This window comes from Micropterus dolomieu, linkage group LG01 (assembly GCF_021292245.1).
Source record: "Micropterus dolomieu isolate WLL.071019.BEF.003 ecotype Adirondacks linkage group LG01, ASM2129224v1, whole genome shotgun sequence".
NCBI lineage: Eukaryota > Metazoa > Chordata > Actinopteri > Centrarchiformes > Centrarchidae > Micropterus > Micropterus dolomieu.
In genome coordinates, this window is record NC_060150.1 from 4,761,063 (window position 1) to 4,776,540 (window position 15,478).

Here is a 15,478-nt window from a genome sequence, read left to right on the forward strand (position 1 = left end):
ATAGAGGACTAAAGCCTCACAGGATGTAACAATGTGTGGAAATGTGTTGCTATATAGATGAAAAAATAAATGTGTTTTCCCATGTACATAAAAACTAAATTAATCCCGAGGGCGATAACAATTTCTTTTCAGTTATTGTTTATTGGAATAATAAATAAATCCATCCCAGCCTTGAATCTCACTTGTGTCTCTCTCCGCACCCGGTGTCCCGTTCTGATTCTCTCTGGCCCCACACACCTCCTGGTTTTGGGACACGCCTCCGGAGGCCTGCATGGGCCGCCTCCTCCACACCTTCCCTACCACCTGCTCCTCCTGCCTGTTCCCGCCGCTGGCTCTCGCTCCTGTAATTAACAAGACTTTAGGAGTTCATGTATGTTATTCAACAACGAAGCAGACAAAAGCAGCGGTATGAGATACCGCGGCCTGCGCGTGGCTCTGGCAGCCATATTATATATTTACATAAAGTTCTATGGTCTATTAAACACCAAATAATTTTTTCATAGCAAGGAAAGTGAAATAAAACATTGTTCCCAGGGCAAAAAAAAATGTATCAAGGATTAAAATCCAGTCAGTTTGTACAAATAAAGTTAAATCAAAAGCTACATATGTTCATTGCATATTTTACACCTGTTTTCTACATTCATACATGTCATTTAAACAGATCTGTTGACAGTTCTCTCTCTCTCTCTCTCTCTCTCTCTCACTGTTTCGGCCTGGCTATACTTTTTAATTATTACCAAAAAATATTGCGTATCTCATTAACAAAAACATTTTACACTCACCATTTTCAGAAGTCCCTCCTCCTTGGTCAGCTATGTTGCTGCTGGTAGGAGCAGCTGCTGCTGCTACTGGCCCGTTTGCCTCACTGCTCGATGACTCCGCCCCTTCCTCCTCTGCCTTCGGAGCCACTTCCTTTCTCATCTCCACCTCCTAAGGAGAGGGGGAAAAAATAAGCTCCTCCCACCTGGCATCCAAGAATCTAGCTTTTAGTCACCAAAACTACAGATGTTCACCTGAATGGGTGAAAGTGGACCAAGTGAGGGATTGCAGGGCACTTCCTGGTTTGCACCCGTCCGGCTGCTCTGCTCCTGACAGGTACACTCCCCCACAGACTCCCCCAGCCCAGTTGCTGCACCTGCCTCTGCCGCTGATGCCTGAGATGAGCAGGAAGGCGTGGAGGTTTCTCCAGTGGCATGTACAGCCTCAGTTGATGCTCCAGCAATCTCTCCAGTCCCAGCTGCAGTCTCAACAGCCGCTGATGTTCCTGCTTGTGTTCGGACTCCAGCTGCACCTTCTGCAGATCCAGGTTCAGCCCCTGCAGGCTCAGTTCCAGGCTGAGCGCTGGCAGAGGAACCTGCCTCTGTTGTGGCCCCGCTTCCAGGCCAAGTCCTTTCTCCAGTTTGCCCGTGTGGGTCCCCTGTTGAATCCTTTTTTCCCTGTGGAGACTCAGATGTAGCTAATCTCCTTGGTAAGGCTAATTCTGTGCTCTCCTCCTGTGATTGCTCCCTGTGCTGCCCTGCTGTCTCCTCATCCTCATCCGAGTCTATGTGCAGCATGGCGTTGAGCCGCGTGTCCGTTGGAAAGCTAGAGCGGAGTTTCGGCGATGGTCCCTCCTGAGGTCGGTCCTCAGGGCTCCTGGGAGCCTCGATGGCATCCAGGTAGTCGTTGAGTGACACCTGCCGGTGGGTGTGGCCGCCCAGAGCCACAGGAAGCAGATCCTCCTCTCCCATCTGCCCAGGCTCCCGCCACACGCTGTCATCGCCATAGTAACAAGCACCGTTGACTAACAGGGAGCCCTCGTCGGAGCCCGTGGGAGAAGGTCCGCATGTGACGCGTGAGGACAGGGATGGGTGAGGGAGGTCTTCGTCGTCCGAGGGACTGCCAGGGTCACCGTTCACTGCGCCACCCAAGATGCCTCTTTCTGCACCTGGGGAAGTTTCTGAGAAAAAGAAAACAAACAAAACAAAATCTTTGAAACTTTATTTAAAAAATAAACAACTTTCAAGTAATGTAATGCAGCATTTATATCAACCGTCATATACAGCATGCAATACAAGAGAGGACATGTTTTATAGTATTAGAGTTTTCTAGACCTTCAGGCCAAATTAAGGTCTAGTACTGAAACGTTACCAAGCTTATAAATTTAAAGTTAGACAGTGTGCAGGAGTTTCTTTGCAGCTTTTGACCTACTCATCCACTGCACCTGTTTCATGTTCTAGATGTGAAAGGTAATTTTCTGTTCTGAGCAAGGACTATAAAGTACCTCATTACAATTATTGAGTACCATGCCCAACACTGGTTGTAGTTGCAAAGAGGGGGCCTTATTAATGCCTATGCATTTAGAATGAGATGTCATTAAAGTACTGTGTAGGTGTCCCAGTACTTTTGTCTATATATTGTATATATATTGTGCCCTGCTATCCAAATATCAGCATCGGCCATTGGAAAACCCCTATCTGTCAATCGCTAGTTTTTACCGCAGGGGCTAGGGTTTGAATCTAACACAAGGCTCATTTGTCTGTCTCTGTTTGACTGCATGATCAAAAATTAAGGCTCCCACTCAGGGGCTCATATTCATGGTACATCACCCCAAAATGTATGATGTACAAACCTTCTTGTCCGGTGGTGGTGATATCCACTCTGAACAGAAGCTGCCCGCTCACATGGTCCGTAGGCAGACGACGGCACAGGCTGTAGCTGACTGGCTGATCGCTGCATGCACACAGACCCAACACAGATTAGATACGACCCGTAATGAGAGCATCTTTCAATACTAGAAGATGCATTATCAGAGAATACACAGACGCACCAGACAAAAAGAAACACATTTTCTTGGAATACAAGCTGCACTGCTTTCCTTCCGGTGCTCTAACCTGAATTCAGCCGCCAGCTAAACTCTCTTCAGAAATGACACTTAAGAATAAAGATGTAGCATCTAAGCTCCAAGTTTAATGTGAGACTCAAAGGAGCACACTGGAATGAAGCTGTGCAAACAATCAGAGTGGCTTCAGATACACTTTCACTCAAGTGAACTCTATGAGACATGTGCCATTAATACAGAACTCTTAACTTCCAGATCCCAATAATTTACAGTAACCAAGTGTGCACTAGGGGGGGCTAATTCATATAACAGTTAAATAAGCCTGGAAGGCAGAATAGTACATAGGCAGACTCTTTGTAGGACTGCATACTTCTTGACAGAGTATCCACACCCCAACACCAATCAGCATAATATTATGACCACCTGTCTAATATTGTGAGGTCCTAATTTTGCCGCCAAAACAGTCCTGACCCTTTGAGGCATGGACCCCACTCCACCTCTGTTTGCTGTGCTATCTGGCGTGACGTTAGCAGCAGATCCTTAAGTTCTGTAAGTTGCGAGGTGGGGCCTCCATGGATTGGACTTGTTTGTCCAGCACATCCCACAGATGCTCGATTGGATTGAGATCTGGAGAATTTGGAAGCCAAGTCAACACCTTGAACTTGTTGTGGATGGGTGCACTGTCCTGCTGAAAGAGGCCACTGCCATCAGGAAAAAACGCTTCCATGAAAGGGTGCACATGGTCTGCAACAGTGCTTAGGTAGGTGGCACGTGTCAAGAGTAGCATCCACATGAAAGGCAGGATCCAAGGTTTCCCAGCAGAACATTGCCCAAAGCATCACACTGCCTCCTCCGGCTTGCTTTCTTCCCATAGTGCATCCTGGTGCCATGAGTTCCCCAGGTAAGCAACACACACACACACACATCCGGCCATCCAGGTGATGTAAAAGAAAATGTGGTTCATCAGACCAGGCAGTGGACAGGGGTCAGCATGGGCTGACTGGTCTGTGGCTGTGCAGTGTTATTCACTTCACCTGTCAGTGGTCATAATGTTATGGCTGATCATGTACATTAGAACAGTTTACTATTCACATGCAATGAGTTTGTGAATTCAGTGCTGTTTGCCCCACTACCTACTGGCATAAACTTTCACACACAATATACATCATGGTTCACTAGAGTACATGATGTCCTCAGTTGTTGGTCAATATCAAATCAATGCCCGAACAATGAGCTGATTGTCTCATATTGACTGAACTATATTGAGTGCTGAAGGTCAGGTTTGTGTGCATCATCAGATGTTCTCTCTCTCAGTGCTTTTTAGAAGTAAGTGGGAGCTGCAGTGTATTTCAAAACCTCGACCTTTCAGAGATACGAGATGTGAATGGTATGTGTACGTGGACTCACTCAGCTGTCGGCCCCTCTAGAAGTCTCTGCACAGGGATGATCAGCTGACCCAGAAACCGCTTGATGATAGGACGGCTTTTGGCAAACTTATCCTTCACCTCGATCTCCAACACGTCAGTCATCAGAGCCACAAAGGTGTATTTCTACAGGAACAACAGTACAAAGTATAGTTATATTTTCACCTGCTGTATACACTACCTGTAAATGTGGTTTATTTATTTATTATTGATTTATGAGCCCTTCCTGGTCACTGGGAGACATACAATTGATGGTGTTTAAATCCTTGGCTCATTCGAAATAGTGAATTGAACTGAAAAACAGAAATATCCAACCCACGGTTAGAACTCTCATTCAAAACCTGGTTTAAACTGGCTATGTCCTTTGGGCCCAATAAGCCCTATTCACTGATCTGCTCTGCGGCCTATATTCCAAACAAGCTGGAAGCAAATTTCAAAACATGGCAGGAGTGAGGTCTGAATATTTTGAGTTTTTTGAGAAATCCTCACTTGAAAGCTTCTGAGATTTCAGGGAATAATATGGCTTGGCAAGTCAGGATTTCTTTAGTTTCTTACAGCCGAGACATCACACTGCTAAAACATTTAATAGAGAAAATCTTAAAAAAACAAGATCCATATCTGGTATAGTAAGAGTTTTGAATTCAGCATTCAGAGCTGACCTAGGTCTCTAAACTAAACTACACAAGGGCCTTCAAGAGCTCAGCAGGTGAAGACATCCTACGAAAGTGGGAAAGCACAGAAAACTTTGTAATAGCAGTGGAGGAGTGGGAAAACATCAACCATAAGCATTGGAAATCAACCAATTCACTGTTCTTGGAAAGAGTTTAATTGGAAAAATATGGACAGATACACTAGCACTTTAACAGTCCGAGGTGGGGCAGAAAGCAAGCTGGAGAGGCTGAGCAAATCATAACCACGTGTTCTGGGAATGCTCTGGATTTAAAGCTACTGGAAGACAATCAGAGATAGCATGTAAAAAGTTTTAAATTTTACTGACTGACTGACTTTAGTTTTCAGGTCTCATACTTGGTGTAAGATCTCACCACAGCTTTTTGGCTTTTCTAAAGCATACATATTTAGAATAATACTGGTCACCAGTAAAAAAATCCTTAAATCCTTTTTAATCCTTAAAAAAACAAGTTTGGTCTCTCTATTTTTATAATCCAAGCTCTTGTCTTGGGAAAAGGGGATCACGGTCATTGTATAAGCACAATAATTCACTCTGAGATTATTAGAAAATCATGTACTTCATCACCTATCATTCTAATATATCGGGGCAGCACATTGTGCAATAAACACTTATTTAATTCGTTTTTGGAAGCGTTCCACAGTGTGTGCATTTTTACAGGGATGTGTGTTAGTGCTGACCTCCCCGTGCCACACAGGGTTAATGGTGTTGGCTATGATGGAGGAGCGTCTCTCCTGGCCATGGTGGGTGAAGTTGGGGAGGCCGCTCCTCTTCCCGGGGTGGATGGACATCTTCAGATAGGGGTCAGGGTTGAAGAACATGCCCTTCTTCAGGCCCACCGCCCGGATGTCTTGAGTGAAGAGCACACATTCATCAGCATAAAGGTTTATTTTTCAATTCAATTCAATTAGGCTTTATTGGCATGAATGTAAAACAACAATATTGCCAAATCTACAAATAAAATACAAAAGAACAACAACATGACACTTCCACTAAATCATCGCTCTCACCTGATAGGGTGAAGCTGACTAGTTTCCGACAATGCTCAGTCCCTGATTGGTCTTCCACTTGGCCTTCACTGCGTACCTAATAAGAAAACAACCAATAGGAGAGCAGTGAGTGGATCCCTTACCATCTCCGTTTTTTGAGTGAACTGGCTTCAACCCAAGAGAAAAAAAACATGAGAGTTAGTTAAAAGTTAAAAGGAGGAATCATCCGAGAGGGAAAGAAATAATGGTCTGAGAGTTCTGATTCAAGCTGACTGCTTTTCATTTTACTGACTCAACTGGAGCAAACGTCTCTCCGCCAGACATCCACCACCAACTCTGGCTGCATCCCTGCCATCTCAAAATTATTTCCAGGTTCTGTCCTAGCTGAGATGAGCCCAGAATATGTTACCCAATAATTTTTTGGGGTTAAGAGGCAGATGACACAGCTGCAGTGATCTGTGAGAAAAAGGAAAGACTTAAGAAGATTATCTTCTTAAAACCACCTGTGCTGAACTGGTCCCTGATGCGTGCCTTTAGTCACTGTGTTAGCGGAGGTCGAAGTAGGAGATCTGCAGCTGATAACCAGGGCCGAGTGTCTCCGAATCCTTCAGAGGATTTCCACTGAAAGTCAAACTAAGACGCTTCTGCATCACAAAGTAGGACTTTTTATTATTATTATAGTATACCTAGTTATTTGTAAAGGTTCCTGCACTGACTTTCAGTAGCACAACTAAGACTCCAGGTAGAAAGCGTTGCACTGCTGTTTTGCAACAGCCGATAAGTAGAAACCATGATGGCGTACTGTAGATTTCTGACAGATGTGCTTGGAAATATTTGGTAAAATTCTAAATGTAGAAAATAGCACTACTTTTTATGTGTAGCCTTCATGATAATCCATCCAATAGTTGTTAAGATATTCCAGTCTGGACCCAAGTGCAGAACCCACATTGCCACTTGTGTGGTGCATTATTTGTAATTATGTGTATGCAAATTAAAACAGTTGATCGTTTGACTCAGCTATTTGACATATCCTTGTCAGCAAGACTCAATCACATTGTTTTAAACTGCCCATAATAATAGCTGCATCTTGCATGTAGGCTTTTTCGCAATGATAAACCCTCTGTGTGCTGCAAAACATGTAAGAGTCTACTTTAATAATAACTTTATTGTTATTTATACTTTAAGTCTCCTGTGTGTACACTATATGGACAAAAGTACTGGGACACCTACACATTTCTTTTATGACATCCCCTTGTAAATCCATAGGCATTTATATAAAGTTGGTCCCCCCTTTCCAGCTATCCAACAGCTTCCACTCTTCTGGGAAGGCACTCTACAAGAGTTTGTCTGTGGAAATTTTTGGATGAGAGGGCCTGGCTCACAATCTCTGTTCTAGTTCATCCCAACTCGAGCTGGTACTATGCAGTGGAAAAAGGTGTTGGATAGGGTCAAGGTCAGGGCTCTGTGCGGGCCACCCAAGTTCTTCCACACCAAACTGGAAAAAACATTTCTTTATGGAGCTGGATTTGTGCACGGGGGCATTGTTGTACTGAAACAGGAAAAGGCCAAACACAAACTGTTATTGTCTAAAAGTGTACGCTGTAGCATTAAGATTTCCCTTACAAAGACCACACCATGACAACAACATAAACACATCTCTCACATATTATAACTCCACTATAGTTTTAAATAAATAAGTCCCTCTGGGAGTGTTTGGCCAGTTAGGACGGATTTCTTGCTCTGAAATGCTTAATAAATATGGTCCTTGATCACTGGGCTCTGGAAGCCAATAAGACGGCAGGATTAAGGATGTGACTGCTTAAGAAAGAAAGTGAGAGAAATCGAGCCGAGGGCAGAAGAGAAAGAAAGGACTGAATAATGGAGTAGAAAGAGGAAAGAGTGGATGGTGAAAGATTTAAGGTGGAGGAACGACTGTAGGGAGCAGAGGGACTAACATACCAGTACTCCAGGGTTCTTGACGGTGATACAAGGTGTCGTTGCTCTTAATGCTCCACTTACACCATGATAGTATTTAAAGCAGATCTTAGTCTCTGCTGTGGAGAGAAGACAGACAGAAATGATGACATCACTATGAACTCACCATTGGTTTTTCCCCAGATATGACAAAGCTCAATATCCAGTGACGTCATTATACAACTGTTTTCACAGGCTGAGTACCTCTTTGTGACAATTAAAGTGACGCTCATCTGTAAAAGCAGTGGAAAGCCCCTTTAGCAACACATAATGTAATTAAGACAAGCACAGGACCCGTGAAGTCCACTCACGCTCCATGAAGTAGGGTCCCGGCTCCAGTCTCCACACGATCTGTCCTCTCTGGGTACCGTTCACACCGCGATTTTTGGAGTCCCACACGTTTGCCACACTGGTCTCATCTGTGAAGCGCACACACACACCTTTGCATTCAGAACCTGTTCCTCTGTGTTTCTGTTGGATCCAAACAATTACACTTGGATCCAGACAGTTGTAAGATATAAACAGTTAATGGCACAAATGGCAGTCATAGTAAAAATTTAAATAAAATAAGACCAGAACAGTCAGAAAGGTCACACACTGCAACAACAGCTATTGAGCTACTGACTCACCTAATGAGCCAGAATTATGTACAGACACCTCGCAAGAGATGATTTATGTAAAACAGAGTACAGAAAGTTGTAAGTTACGGTTTCTTAGACATAATTCGGATTCAAGATTAGAAGGAAACATGGAGAGATGAAAGCACCACAACTATGAAACTCCTATGAAAAGACTTAGAATGACCTTTCTCCTCTTCTAATTATAACGGCAGTGCATTTTGTTTAGTAAAATGTTAAGTAATTGTTTAATTTAATTCAATTTGGACCTAATCATTCTCATTTTGCATTTAATTTTACATTAAAAATCAAATTTATATGTCTTTTTATATTGCCTTGTGTTTCTTTCATGTATTGTCTTAATGTCTTTTTTAAGTTTCTCATTTAAGCTCTTTAAAATACCTTGTTCTTTGAAGATGCTATACACATTCTTATGCAGAATATGCAACAAAACTAATAAAAATTCAACAGTTAATAATGGCTTCTGTTCTCTGGAGAATTAGTCATTTGAGCGCCATAACATTGTGAAAATATTATACCTCAGCCCATTTCCAGCAACCAGAGACACTAACACACTTCAGTAAGATGTAATACCTCACTGATACAGCTGGCATCAATCACTGTCAAGGCGTCAATCACTGATTTGGTCCGTCTCAGTCTCCGGTAACATGGGCTTTTGACCTTTACTGTAGACTGACACACATCCTGAAGTATGTTACAAGTCAAATATACTCTAAGTATCAAAACTAAAAATATTCATTATTGTTATGAAGCATTTTAATGTTGTCAAGCTAATATTAACTATACAGTTTAGGGTTATCTGCAAACCTCCCAATCTTATAAAGACATGTTGGTCTATGATTGAGTCCAAGTCCTTATTGTGATCCTTAAGTTTAAGCGAAAGAAAAACTTGTCTCACTGAAAAATATTCCAACCTGTTGTAGAAATTTGTTTGTGTAGCTTGAAACAAGAAAGAATAGGCCTTTTTAACAGAGTAGAAAAAGCATGCTTACCGGTACACTCTTACAGACCAGAGCCATTGTTAATGTTATTAGTAACAACTGCCCTTTAACTACTATGACAAGTACCCCCATATATAATCAATAATAAGGAACTACTTCAAACAAGTTGATTTGCATTGAAAATAGGCTGTTCTTTTTCCCTTATTGGTTTTACATGCAGTCCATCTAAAACACACTCCTGATGATATTAAGTTAAAGTATTCATGTGTGGAGTCGTTGATTAAACTACGGGCTTTTTTAAAGGACTTTGTATTAAGCTATGCAAGGGATCTTTGTGTTTTGCCAATCCTTTTAAAGCTGAGGTTAACGACACCTTGGAAAGAGGTGTAAACTAGCAAAGAAATGAAAAAGTTAAAATACTTTCACTAAAAGGAGGTATAAAATGTTGTCAATATTTTCTGATCTACTCCAAAGGAGTTGAGTTTATGTAGGCAGCTGCTGGGCCTTTTAATAGTAACATCTGTATTTTCAATAAACCTCAATCTGTCATCAAACAGTTCCTAAGTATTACTATTTACGATTTTAAGGAATCAGTTACTAATGGACTTCATGCTTTGTATGTTTTGTCTACACCATGGGAATGAATCATATTTTAGAAGTGGATTGTGTGTTTTCTATATAAAAAAGTGATATTAGCAAAATGTGCTTATGTAGAAGTACTTGTGACTTGTAACTGACATTTTATTCTATATGACAGACTGTCAATCCTGAAATATAAGCAGTATTTTACTGTTGTAGCTGCTTGTGGTAGAGCTAGTTTGAACTACTTTATATATGGTTAGCTAGTTTAGTCCAGTGTAGGGCTGACCCCAAATGGACGAAGATTCGATGCTTCGATGGGCGGAGCCTGGTTCGACTGTCAATCTCACTGTCAAAGCTTCGCAGTGAAACAAGGATCATGCCATTTTGGCGATGTGGGGGTGCTCAATGTCTGATTTTACACAGAACTATCAGTTTTCTCCCAATAAGTTAATATACAGCCTATTACAATACACATTTCAATGTTTAATGCTGTAAAAAAAAAAGTAAAAAGAATAAAAAACTTTAAATAAATGTTTTTAAAAGAGTGTAAATAAATCCAAAATTGTAACCCTAACCCTGGGTTGTCATGTGTAGTGAAATAAGAGGAACACTTGCTGAAGAGACAGAGCCCCAGCTTCACTGGTGTTGTGCCGAGTTTTATTGTTTTTAAATAGCTACTTAAAATAAACACGCGAGGAACCGCGACGTACATGCAGTTGTCGGCAGCAGGGAATGCACGCAAAACTCTGCACAAGACCGGTGAATGGCAGGCAAGAGAGAAAGAGAAGGGTCAACAATAAGCGTCAGTTTAGCTGGAAATACAGTGTAAGTTGAATGAAAAGAGACAGCAGCACTGCAGCTTCTCAAGATTAAAGCAGAGCCACCATGTGTTACCACCCCCAAGCTCGTCACGCACAAAAACACACATGATTCGACTATAGGCAGGACTTGATGATTCTGATTCGACAATGTAAACCCTTAATCGGGGGCAGCTCTAGTCCAGTGGGTCCAAACTCGGGGTCGGCCCGTCTAAAGGTACACAGTATAAATCTGAGGATTCGTGAGGTGATTAATGATTTATTTTATGGACTTCAGAGGGAGAAAATGTTTAAATGTCTATGAATTTTATTGTGTGTATCATCCACTGAATATAAACTGTGATATTGTGGCATGAACACACCTCATCTTCTTACTTCTGAGATTCACAGAAGAAGCAATTTTTGCATAACATGAACATTCCTGAAATAGCAGGAAACCCTTCTCCATTCTCAGTGCCACCACCAGGCCACTATGCAATCCATGATACCACACTGCCACGGAAATACTTTCCTTCATTTTGGTCTCAGTTTAAATTGTTTGGATAGTTTTGGGGGATTTTACATGAGAAGTGTTGGGTGTTGCATTGATAAACCACCAGGGAGGTTACTGGTTCCTGAGGAAAACTCTGTTCTCAGGTCATAAACCACCCGGTCTATGCCTGCTGAGCCATCAAACATTTATGTATTTGTCCTGTGACAAATGGCCCACGTCCCAATGGATCACTGCTGATGTCTGTCAGACACACACACACACACACACACACACACACACACACACGTCTGACCTGATAACCCTGCAATCATTCAAACCTTCTACAGGTATGACACACAGACACAAAGCCGTATACATACACACACAGGTCAGACAGCAGGGGGACGTTATGGAGCTCAGGCTTCAGGGGAGCATGGCCGACAGCCAGACTGGAAACAGGGCTTGGCCCCGGGGAGTCAGAAATCCAGAAATCCCCCTGCCTGGTCAATACTACCGAAGGGCTGCAGAAAGGTTGGGCGGATGGAGAGATCACCTTTCACCGTCTTTCTGCTGGTGAGTAATTCACTGGCTGCTAAAAGCTGCTCTTTCACACCTGAGCCTGAGAACTACAGGGCATCACTGAGCAGACACAGGCACGCTTTTTCTCACATTAAACTCAAGCTACCATCTCTCAATGAGTACTAGCAATACTGGCGATGTTATTAGGCAGAGGAAGAATAACACTTGTATATACTTATTGTATCACATATATTCAATGTTTTTTTGGTACAAATTTTGAGAGAAAATTTAGTATTCTGTCATACCCGTCATATCCACAGTTTCTAGTTTTGTGTTGGAAGAAAAAAAAGGTTTATTGGAGAGTAACCTGAATTTGTTGGGAAGGCAGGGAGGGTTGCCTTTAACACAGGTTCAGCATCATATAGCCCCTAGAGTTTTATTAAGAATCTAGAAGTTATAAATACAAATATAATAATAATATTTTATAATCAAGGGGAGGGTTAAAAGAAACTATTAGCAATGCTGCTTTGTTTAAAAAGTGAAAGGTTCAAGTATTTTCTTTCAGACCCTTAAAATGTCCTCTTATGATGAAGGAAGCTCGGAATACACTTCCAAGTAAATAGAAAATGCTATTTGCGATGCTGACAATGTACTAGAATCCCTTAAGAAATGTGAAAAAAAAAACATGAGTAGATGGCATATTTTTAATCTGTACAATTTCAAATATTCACACAGATTTTCATAGTATTGCTTTGGGACAAACAGGTTACACTTCACTTCACACCCTCTGTCATTCGCAAGTACATCATACTAGGATGAGGAGGACGCAATTAAAATTATGCTGTTTGTGTGAGAAAGAGAGACAGCGAAATATGAGGAGAAACATATTGCTCTTAAATGCAACTGACGCTGACTCAGCATCACTTTACATCAGGATACCCTACTACCTTTCTCTTGCCATCTTTTTCTTACACACACACACACACACACACACACACACACACACACACACACACAATCCATTAGCCAGTTAATGTAGCAGCAGTGGGGCTGATGTAATGCTCTAACCTTGGCGAGATGAGTTTCAAGTCGCAGCCTCTTCAGTACAGCTATCATATCACTATCCTACAGCAATTTTTATCAGACCACCAGACATACAGGAGGACAGACAGGCAGGAAGACAAAACGAGAATGCCAATGAGCAAGTAAGAATACAACACAACGGAGGCCCACTGGAGAACTAGCTGTGCACAGTAAATATCTGAAACAACAAACACCTACAAACTTGCTGTGCATTTGTTTTTTAGTAAAATGAAATGTCTGAAAAGGCAGATTTGTGTTTGAGGTACTGTGACACAGTAAAACATTGGGCCCATCACACCTAGATAATAAACTTCAAGTTCAGAGTTGACTTTGTAAGATTACAGCCAACAATTCTAGCTTCTACCAGACAAATTAATGGCAAGATTGCAGTGGTTCCCCGAACAGCAACTGTCCAATCATAGTTTAGCAACTGTAACTAGGTATGCAGTAAGAGTTTGGAGGATAGTGTCTAAAAAAGAATAAGTTCTAGCCGTGACAAAACCAAAAACACAAGTGTGAAAGCATGAGGGATGGATTAAACAGTTTTCTTAGACAGCTGGGATGTAATAAGTGAACAGAAATGAAGAATGTCTATCAAATTATATTAAAGTCAGGGAAGGCAGTAGGATATTAAAGAACACCTATAGGCTTCAAAAATAAATTGCATTAAATATTCAATAAGAATAGAGCAAACAACCGCGACCTTCCTCTGTATAGCCTCACAAGAATTAACCAGAAAAGAGGATAAAACAATTAAACAAAAATTACCAACAAAAAGTCTATGGACACCATAGCGGGTGCAACAAGCTTCACACACACACACACACACACCTACCTATGATGCAAGGCAATGCAGTGGCTGCTGACTTAGAGCTGAACGAGCTGCACTCACATCATGGATTATTGTCCATGAGCACGCAACGTTGTGGGTGTGTTTGATTTGGGTCAGTTAGCGTGCTCCTTGGGTGCTGGATTAAATCAACTTTTTTTGGTATGCCAAGAGGCAATGATGCTAACTTAAACCCATAATGACGTCACGCTTAATTTTATTACATTGTTGCGTGACTACTTAAATGTAGTGAAATAAAAAAATACAACAATGACTTTGTTACAGTAATGAGAGTAAATGTAATTCATTACTTCCACCCCTTGTTGGAGTTTGACTTTGCTCACCGATGTGGTACAGGCCGATCCAGTCTGTGGCATCCACTTCCTCCTTGATGTCCCAGGAGATGACCAGGTGGCTGTGGCCCAGAGTCAGCTCGTGCGTAGAAGCCGTGAGTGATGAGCGGCTGTCTGACGTCACCAGGTCTGTGTCGCTATTGGCCCGCTGGAGGCCCACCCCCGCCATTTCTGGTTGGTTCCCAGGCGACATAGTGGAGGAGGAGGACGCAGAGGTGGAGGCTCCATCTGGGCCCTGCACCGACAGGCTGCGGAGGTTGTCGGGCCCAATCGTGTAAGGCCGGGAGTGCGGGGTGCGCCGGCGCACCGCCAACAGGTGCTCTCGGGCGCTGCCGTTGGCTGATGTTGAGGACGTCGGGGATGAGGAAGAGGCAGTTGCAGCCATCGCCATGGTTAAAACAGAGGAGGTGGTGGAGAAAGGAGGGGGCGAGAAGCGAGGGGGAGAGGAGGAGATCTGGGGGAGGTGATGGTGGTGCTGGTGGGAGTGGGACTGAGGGTGGTGGTGGTGTTGATGATGGTGGTGGTGTGGGTGGGAGGGGGCTGAGGAGGTGGAGTGGGAGGGGGAGGATGACTGGGGGCGGGGGCGAGGGGGGAGGACAGCCGTTGCGAGGGAGGGGCGAATGGTGGAGGCCAGGTGGGTGAGCTGAAAAGGAAAGAAATTAGGGAGAGGAAAAAAGAAGGGAAGGAGATACGTAGGCCCTTTAAGCTAAAAAGCTCCACCTCTAGACCAAACTAAAGAAGTGATGAATGGCGGGAAAGATAAAGTAAAAAATAAAATGGAGGAAAGGATGGATGCTAAAGCAACTCTATTTAAAAAACACTGTTTTGGTTTCCCTGCTGTACATTTTTTTAGCCCTGCTGGTGTTCCCTTGGGCAAGGCACTTCAGAGATCCCAGGTTCGTCATTCAAGGTGTGAGGAGGCAGTCTGAACCATTCTGCCCTTTTGTCCCTCTTAGATCAGTCATGTATATCACATTGCTACTATGAATGTTGACCATGTGTCCCTTTTAACACCTGAGGGCACGTGTCCATTTTGACAAACACAATAGAGTCAACAGCAGAGCAACGCCTTGCTTGAGGGCACTATAGTTCTTCATAAATCATTATGACAAGGAAAAGTAATGGAAGCGGGAGGTGGGCAGAAAGAAGAGGAATTTAAGGATGAAACGCGATCCAGGAATGCTTCCGCTGGTCTCTCCGGGGAGAAGGGGGTGATGACAGGGCGCTCCTATGATCCACAGGAAGGGTTGAAGGGAGGTTGGAGACCTATAGAACAGAGAGAGGAAGTAAAAAAGGTGAGGGGAAAGGGAAAGACAAAGGGGGGGGGGGGGGGAGAGAAAGGGGGAG

General features: G+C 42.9%; 1 protein-coding gene across 2 annotated transcripts in view; it reads right to left on the minus strand.

The window, feature by feature from the left end:
* LOC123973303 (E3 ubiquitin-protein ligase HECW2-like) overlaps nucleotides 1-14,621 on the minus strand; it is a 28,510-nt gene extending 13,889 nt beyond the window's left edge. For both annotated transcript variants that reach the window (XM_046053217.1, XM_046053208.1), the window contains exons 1-10: nucleotides 14,123-14,621; nucleotides 8,208-8,315; nucleotides 7,882-7,976; nucleotides 5,944-6,019; nucleotides 5,614-5,783; nucleotides 4,229-4,371; nucleotides 2,612-2,712; nucleotides 1,014-1,939; nucleotides 783-930; nucleotides 183-341 (exon numbers count right to left, since the gene is read on the minus strand). In XM_046053217.1, the coding sequence (XP_045909173.1) occupies nucleotides 183-341; nucleotides 783-930; nucleotides 1,014-1,939; nucleotides 2,612-2,712; nucleotides 4,229-4,371; nucleotides 5,614-5,783; nucleotides 5,944-6,019; nucleotides 7,882-7,976; nucleotides 8,208-8,315; nucleotides 14,123-14,522 (2,326 nt within the window). In that variant the 5' untranslated portion in view covers nucleotides 14,523-14,621. The remainder of the gene's footprint in view (nucleotides 1-182; nucleotides 342-782; nucleotides 931-1,013; nucleotides 1,940-2,611; nucleotides 2,713-4,228; nucleotides 4,372-5,613; nucleotides 5,784-5,943; nucleotides 6,020-7,881; nucleotides 7,977-8,207; nucleotides 8,316-14,122) is intronic.
* Between the last annotated feature and the right edge of the window lie 857 nt (nucleotides 14,622-15,478).